The sequence below is a fragment of the Impatiens glandulifera genome, chromosome 3 (genome assembly GCF_907164915.1).
Source record: "Impatiens glandulifera chromosome 3, dImpGla2.1, whole genome shotgun sequence".
In the NCBI taxonomy this organism is placed as follows: domain Eukaryota; kingdom Viridiplantae; phylum Streptophyta; class Magnoliopsida; order Ericales; family Balsaminaceae; genus Impatiens; species Impatiens glandulifera.
In genome coordinates this window covers 19,580,247-19,588,317 of record NC_061864.1, presented here as the reverse complement: position 1 = coordinate 19,588,317, position 8,071 = coordinate 19,580,247, and the positions used below count along the sequence as shown (strand labels likewise).

The following is an 8,071-nucleotide window of genomic DNA, read 5'->3' as shown; positions in this document are numbered from 1 at the left end:
AAATATGAAGTGGAAAAAACCCTCTAATAAGATCTACTTAAAGATTGATTAATCTGGTATAGAATCTCATTAATGTATCACATCATGCAAGAAATTAAAATCTAAAGTAAAAAATGACTGACAGCTTCTATTTAATATTTAAAACGATTTTAGTTAAAATCAAACCCAAAAACTTTAATCTTTTAAACCAAACTTCTTGAATTATTGAATTGAACTACATATAATCAATTTAATGAATATATAACTAATCTATAATAATAATAATATGTCCTATCCTATATAGTTTTCATATAAAGTTTACTTTTAAAAAACTTAAAACTCCTAAAAAAGGGATAACAAACTTCTTCCATCTTCCAAAAAAAACAATATGGACATGTCTATACTTATTTTCCAAGAAAAATCCAAAAAAGCAAGCTTAAAATAGCCAAGAATGAATTGCCATTACTAGGACTCTCTATTCGAGCTTCCTTCGCCTTCAGCAATCCATGGGGAGGCATACAATACCGATGATGCTTTAGTTTCTTCTTGAGGTGAAGGTCCTTTTCCAATATGATGAGGTTCAGAACCAGATGAACCAGTGGAGTTTGACTGCACTGCAGATCCTAATTGAGGTCTACTTTCTTCAGTAATTCTGTTGGAAGAACTATCATTGTTGGGAGAGTTCTTTGCAAATCGGCCACCTGTACTCCTAGCCCTTCTCATAGCATGTCGGTGCCTTGATTCATGTAGATATGGCTGAAAAAAAGAAGATATAAGGAAGAAACAATTCTAATGAGATTCAAACATATTGGCTTAATATGAAAACTGTTTCTGTTTCTATATCTGGAGGATTCAGATCAAAAATTCTGAATGTGATCCCATCTGGATCTAAATCTTGATGCAGATGAGAAATCATTTGAAAACACTTTATGTTTCTGTATCTATAAGGATCCAGATGAAAAACTGTCAATAAATTAGTGAAGATGTGTCTGTCTAAGTTCAGTTTCTAAAGGTGATCCCACTTGAAAACATTTTCTGTTTCTATATCTGAAGGATTCAGATGAAAAACCACTAAATTTTTTGTTAATATACGTGTCTAAGTTCACGTGATCCCTTTTGGATCCAAATCCTCCTGATCCACATGAGAATATTAACAAATTATTTAGGATCCGGATGTGAATCTTGTTTCTCGATCCGTTTCAGGCTAAGTTTCAGTTTATAAACATAATCCCATCTGGATCCTGATCAATATGAGAAATCTAACATAAAAAAGGGTTTCATATGAAGCCAATGTTTCTTTTGGCATGATAGAGATCATGGATTAATACGATCAAATTAATCATCGTGAGTAATGTAAAAGTTATTATGAAGTGAAAACTCTATTTACAAGTTACCTTACGGTCTTTAATCATTTTCTTTTGAAGCTCCATTTTAGCACGTGATTCTCTTCGCCTCAAAATCCCATGGTATTGTTTTGCATTGACAAAAACTGGCTCTTGTGTAAGATCAAGCGGCAAAGGAATTCTATTGTTTTGCATATCAACAAAATGAGGTGGTTGTACCTAGAAAGTTTGTTTGATATATCAGAAATGAAGTCTAATGTTTGAGCATGAACCCAACCTATCACATCAATGCTCATTGATTAACATGTGAACTTGAGCAAAAAAAAATTGAAGAGAAAAAAATATTTACCAGCGGCTGAATACCATAAGGTGTCATTACTCCACCATAATATGGATCAACATATGGATATGGATATAAATTTAATGAAATATTCTGCAATAACCCCAAAAAATGCATAATTAAGCAATGTTTCAGACTATATAGGATGAAGATGTATATACACATACGCCTGCAAGATCGAGTTGTGGAGGCATAAGGCTTCCTTCATTCCTTGGCGGTAGTGTTGGTGTTTCATTCAGAAATTTATGGTGTTCTCCCCAATCATTTCCATCTATCATTATAGGAGAAAAAGAAAGAAAGATCAAAATCATGTTAAAATTATATATAGAAAATAACTAAAGCAAGCATAATGTCAAAATGTTTGCAGCAGATAAAATCTTAGTTATATGCACAAACTAGATATACATACAAAGAAAAAGCAGACAAGCTTGTATACAGCTAATACACACACGAGCTGACGAACATCATGTGTCACACATATTTATGACAATGGGTTCTCTAGCATTGATAGAACAAAATCCTTTAGATAAATAATATAGTTTTTGCAAGAACATGGTCTATTCATGGATTAATTCAGTCAAAGTATTCAGCACACTCAAATAAAGCTATCTCTTTATATATACTCTTAGATTCTATAGAGAGTAAAAAACAAGAAACAATAAACATGATACTAGGGGTGTTCAACCGGTTGGTTAACCGGTCAACCTGTTCCGGTTAAGTCCGATTTTACCATTTATTTTACAAACCAGTTAACCGACCGGTATTGGTATCGGTTTTACCATACTGAAGCATCAGCAAATGATTTTTGCAAGCAAAACAAGTTCAAGTTCAATAAATAAATAGAACACTGTACAAATGATAGGTTCAATAAGCATGATTTCTATGAAAACTTTTTTCAAAGAATCCTTGCAAGTTCTTTGACTCCTTGGTATACAAAGTAAAAGACAAAACCATAGAAATATATCAATTGAATTTGAGGAGCAAGTAAGTGAGATAATCATAAGACCAAAGCACTTGGTTGTTTCTTTATTCTTCCACTAACAAATTTGCAATACCAATATTAGATCAAGTACCTGGATGAAAAAGTGTAATTTGTGAATCATTTACATCAACTCCCTCATCTACCCTATTTTCAGATTCTTCTGAGTGACCATCTTTTGATTGATCCAATGAAGAAGAATTGGAAGGTGTTCTTGTCACAGCAGGGGAAATAGGGTTATAGCTAGCACTTCGCCACCAAGGCTTTGTCTCAGAGAAGTTATGTGGATTAGCTTCCATCCTACTCGTGTCTTCTGACTTCGATCGCATTTTAAAATCCGTTCCTGCAAAGAAATGAATGCAAAGCTCATATCAGCACTAGCCATCCCATGAACTAACCCTAGATTTTAAAGTGTATGTTGAATTGCAAACACATTCATGTTTAAAGACAATATAACAAACAAGAGGAATGTAGAAAAAAAACATCCTAACAGTTTAAGAGTGCACTATCCTAAATGAAAGGTCATTCAAAGTTACAGACTGTCATTTATATACCCATCTCGGAATCAATTGAAAATCAGTCTACCAACAAAGAGATGAAACAAGATATCCAAAACCATCAATAAACAAGAATTCCACAACACACACAATCCATCCAACATCAAGATTCAACAAAAGTAAACTATTATGTTTATAGAATTACAACTATATCCAATTTGAACCTATGAAAACTTCTTTCAAAACTAGAATTCACTTATTAATTTAATAAGGAAATAAGCAATAATAAAGTAAATGATATTCTCTAGTTCAAAATTCTCCAAAAATCCCACAGAACATCAAAAAGACTGAAAAGAATCTAACCGGACAAGAAGAATCCTAAAAGATAAGAGGTATTATCATCACACAGAACAGCAGAAAGTGTCACAAGTCAAATACACTTCAAAACGCTATAGCGTATACAAGATGTAAGCAGATTTAAGCAAGAATATGGCGTCGGCAAACCTTGAAAGGTCTTCGATAATCACTTCAAATAAAACCCTAGAAATAGAGAGAGAATCACAACTTCTTTTTTCCTGTATCTTTTCCTCTCTCTCTATCTATCTTCTATCTTAATATGATGATCGTATAGCTCCAAAACAGAGAACATGACGTCATCTTTTATTTGAATGTTGCTCCCTCTTAGAAAAAAAAAAAAAAAAATTATAAATAATCCAATCAATTAATAGCAGATGTAAATAAATTACATGACACGTGTAGAACATATTTTAAAATTAATTAATTTGAAGACTTTTGATAAGCTTTTGATTTTTTATCACATCACTTTATCTCATTTTCCTAACTATAAAGTAATAATAATAATAATAAATTAATTTATTTTATACTTTTTTATTATTTCTTACTAATTATAAACTATTTTTTTTTTACTTTTTTTTTTAATTTTCTCCCAACTATAAATTATATTTATTTGATTACATTAATTTATTATATCAAAGTCAGTTATTTTATTTTAAAAAAAATATTGGGTTACTATTAAAATATTAGAAAGGAAAAAATTTTAAAATTTTTTTTTTTATGTAAATATGGATTAAATTATATAATTTTTTTTTAAATAATAAGTTGCAATTTTATTAAAATAAATATAAATTTGTAATTTTCAAGGTTTAGATAAAAGTTAAAATAATATAATAATTTTATGAAGGTATTTTAAATAATAAGTTATAATTTTGTTATCCAATTTCTTTTAGGGTTATTTAATAATTTATTGATAAATAATAAAATTATTTTTAAAAAAAAGTATTGATAAGAGAAAAAAAAAATTGTAACAAAAGTAAATAAGTGAATGACTTGGAAGGATAAGATCGATGACCAAGTATAATTCAAAATATTTATTTATCTTCATTTATAATTTCTTTCCTTTATTCTCTCAAAGTGCAGTGAATGACGTGGAAAGGGTAAGAATAGATGACTAAGCATAATTTAAAATATTTATTTAGTAGAAGTGAATAACGGTAAGATTGATGACTAAGCATAATTAAAATATTTATTTATTCTCGTTTATAATTTTTTTATTCCCCTAATAATATTTCTTAATCTTTACCAATTAATTTGTAAATATTTATATGTTTTTTTTCAATAACTTGTTTTTATATATTATTTAGATTAATAATAGAAAAAAATCAAATAACAAAAATATATAAATATATATGTTTTAAAATATATATTATAATAAGATAAATATATATAAGAGAATAAAAAGTTAATTATAAAAAATAATAAAAAAAATAATCTAATTATTTATTTATCTCATCTATTAATTTTAAGTATATATATTTTTTACGTTTAATAATTAATTTATTTATTTATGTATTTTTAAAATGAATAATAATAGGTAAAATAAAAAATCAAATTGATCAAATATATAAAATTTATTTTTTTAAAATATATATTATATTTAATAAATATATATATATATAATAAAAATTAAATATTTTCTAGCTTAATCATTAGTTAATAAGGTTTATCTTCAATCTTATGCTACCATATTTTGTTAACTCTTATTTTGTAATATTTTTTTTATCTATATTAAATATTAGTAGTTCTATTTGAATTACACTTAATAATTTGTAATTTGATTTTTCTTATTAATGAAAATTTTGTCAACTAATAATAAAAAAAAACATTTGCAAGACAGTCTTTTTAAAATTATAAAAAGTTATATATACGTCAAACAAACTTAATATATATATAATATATTTATATATGAAACAAAAATATATATATATATATAATTTTATAAACATATTAATAATTTAAAATATTATTTATAATAATTTAATAAAAAAAAAATTGAAGAGAGAAATTATTAAATATTTTTTGAAATAATAAAAAATTAAAAAAAGATAAATTATTAAGTATTTTGTATAGTAACATTTATTATTTAAAATTAAAAGAATTAGGACGTGTAATGTACATTCATAAAAATATATTGTTTAAGTGTATGATGTATATCAAATTTGTGTTGAATTTAATGTATAAAATGTTATTAGCTTAGTTGATTAAAGAGTTGTACCGAAACATACTACAATTTTAAAATTAAGCATTATATAAATATATATATATACGAATGATGACATTAAACCTGTTACATCTCATAATTCTCTTAAAATCTTTAGTTCCTAGTAAATAAGTTTAAAAATATATAATAATATTAAGAAAACATTTAGTAGATTATGATAATATATTTTTAATAATAAGTTAAAATCTTAGAAAAATAATCAAAATTAAGTTTTTTAAGATTTAAGAAAAAATAAATTAAAAAATATATCATTTTTAATATTTTATATTTTTTAATAACATGAGGTATGGTTAAATATTGATAAATTTAGTAACAAAATATTATTTATTATAATGTTTTTGTTAAATAATAAATTAGAATTTTATTAAAATAAATCTAAATTGATTTTTTTTTTAAATTTGGGTAAAATTCAAAAATAATAAAATAAAAGTTATTTTAAATTATAAGTTATAATTTTATTATTGATATAAATATTAATCATTTTTCAAGCAATAAGAATTTAATAATGTTTAAGATTTAAGAAAGAATTCTAATAAAAAGAATTAATATATATTTTAAGATTTTTAGTTAGAACTCAAAATAATAAATAATTATTTTTTTAATTAATAAAACAATAAATTTCTTAAAAATAATTTAATTTGTAAATAGACTTAATTTATAATATATATATATATATCATAAAAATTAAAATATATATACATACACAATTTTTAAATTATTAATACAACATTTTCACTAACTCTATTAGACATTTATATTACAAATTTAATAAAAAAAAATGAAATAAGTTTAACACATATGAAATCAATTACTTAATTTGAAAACTCCCAATGACTTTCTTTGAAAACTTCAAAATCCCAACCATATGCTTATTATCTAATATATTTGAAATTAAAATTTAACTCTCTCAATTTATAAAATTTTAAATTAATTATTTAAAATAAATATTATATTCATAAATTCAAAATAATTAAAATATTATCCAAAATAAAATAATTATTTAAGATAAATATTATATTCATTAATCTCAAGTTAATTAAAATTTGAGACACATGTAAATCAAATAATTATTTGGAATAAAAAAATGCATTTATTAATCCCTAAGAAATTAAATAAAAAGCCATAAAATACATAATAACTAAATAAATAAAATAAACATAATATAAATTTTATGTCTATTAATTAATTTTATGTATCTAAATAAATTTATAAAAAAAATAAAAGGTCAAAGTTGTTTGACCCAAATCAAACAAAGTCTAAGAAACTAGCCAATCAGAACGTGCTAGAAAGACTAATGCCTAGGCTAACACGACAAGCAAATGCATCACTAGACGCTAATGTACTGCCAACGGAGCAATCAACCGACCCGATGTCATCTTCTTCCTTGCGACAAGATAAGGACAATCGATTTCTTGCCATCGTCAATCCTTATCTCGGTCATTTCAAAATTAAATGAGAAAATTCAAAAAGGAAAATGATAACAATAGTTGTGGGATAATTTCTCCTATAACCCTAGGTTATCTTACTTGCCGAGAAAGAGGAATCCAACCATGCAAGCAGCCGACCATTGTAGCCTTTTGTTTAGAATTCGTCCAACATGGTCCATTTACCGACCTTAATGGGCTATAAAAGAGATCCCTTAGAAACATCAAGGACCCAACCCCACATCATCATTCGAGCTCTTTAAAGACCCATCATTTTAAGCTTTTTAAGTTTTTTTAAATCTTGTATAGAACTTTTAAGTTGGGTTCAATATCATCCTAAAACTTCAACAAGAGTTTAGTAATATTCTTTAACTCATTATAAGCTAATTATGAATCAAAATTAATTTTTTTTTACATTTCAAATTGGGTGTCCATCAATGTTATGTGATTGTTTGATTTATTTTTTTGAAATTGATCCTAAGACCATTAAGGAACTTTCTATCTAAACAAATTTAAATAAATCAAGTTAAATAAGTGTAGACATTTGTTTTTACACTCAAAACAATTAAAATAAATATATTCAGTCTAGTATAATGTTCATACACAAATACTATACTATAATACTATAATTAAATGATTAATTCGCAAATCGACGCTTTTGGGTCGACTTCGATTTGGTTCAAATGTATGTGAAAATATGTTGATATTTTATATTATATGTTTTTATAACTTATGTTTATAGCTAGGATTGCCTAGTTTATTGAGTATGTATTTAGAATATATATTTGATAAGTTTATAGCTTTATTAATACTTGATAGATATTTTAGAGACTATAATAGTTTTATTACATATATAAAAGGGATTGAAGGTTTGTAAAGTCATTCACGTTTTTTCTCAATTAGTCTTTTCATTCTTCTCAAATCTTAAATC

At 25.1% G+C, this 8,071-nt stretch overlaps 1 protein-coding gene across 1 annotated transcript; it reads right to left on the bottom strand.

Annotated features, from left to right (window-relative positions):
• Positions 1 to 310: 310 nt before the first annotated feature.
• LOC124932299 (nuclear transcription factor Y subunit A-1-like) lies at positions 311 to 3,753 on the bottom strand. The gene is made up of 6 exons (XM_047472917.1): positions 3,643 to 3,753; positions 2,736 to 2,984; positions 1,830 to 1,933; positions 1,672 to 1,755; positions 1,374 to 1,541; positions 311 to 735 (listed from the first exon to the last, which is right to left on the bottom strand). Exons 2-6 carry the CDS (start codon positions 2,968 to 2,970, stop codon positions 445 to 447), a joined length of 882 nt encoding a protein of 293 aa, XP_047328873.1. The 5' UTR covers positions 2,971 to 2,984; positions 3,643 to 3,753; the 3' UTR covers positions 311 to 444.
• Between the last annotated feature and the right edge of the window lie 4,318 nt (positions 3,754 to 8,071).

Bases quoted from the DNA above. Each gene is read 5' to 3' on its own strand.
- LOC124932299 (XM_047472917.1), bottom strand. From the start codon at position 2,970: ATGCGATCGAAGTCAGAAGACACGAGTAGGATGGAAGCTAATCCACAT. The intron at 1,756-1,829 runs GTATGTGTATAT...GGGTTATTGCAG, and splicing joins CACAACTCGATCTTGCAGGC to AATATTTCATTAAATTTATA. The intron at 1,542-1,671 runs GTAAATATTTTT...CAAACTTTCTAG, and splicing joins CTTATGGTATTCAGCCGCTG to GTACAACCACCTCATTTTGT.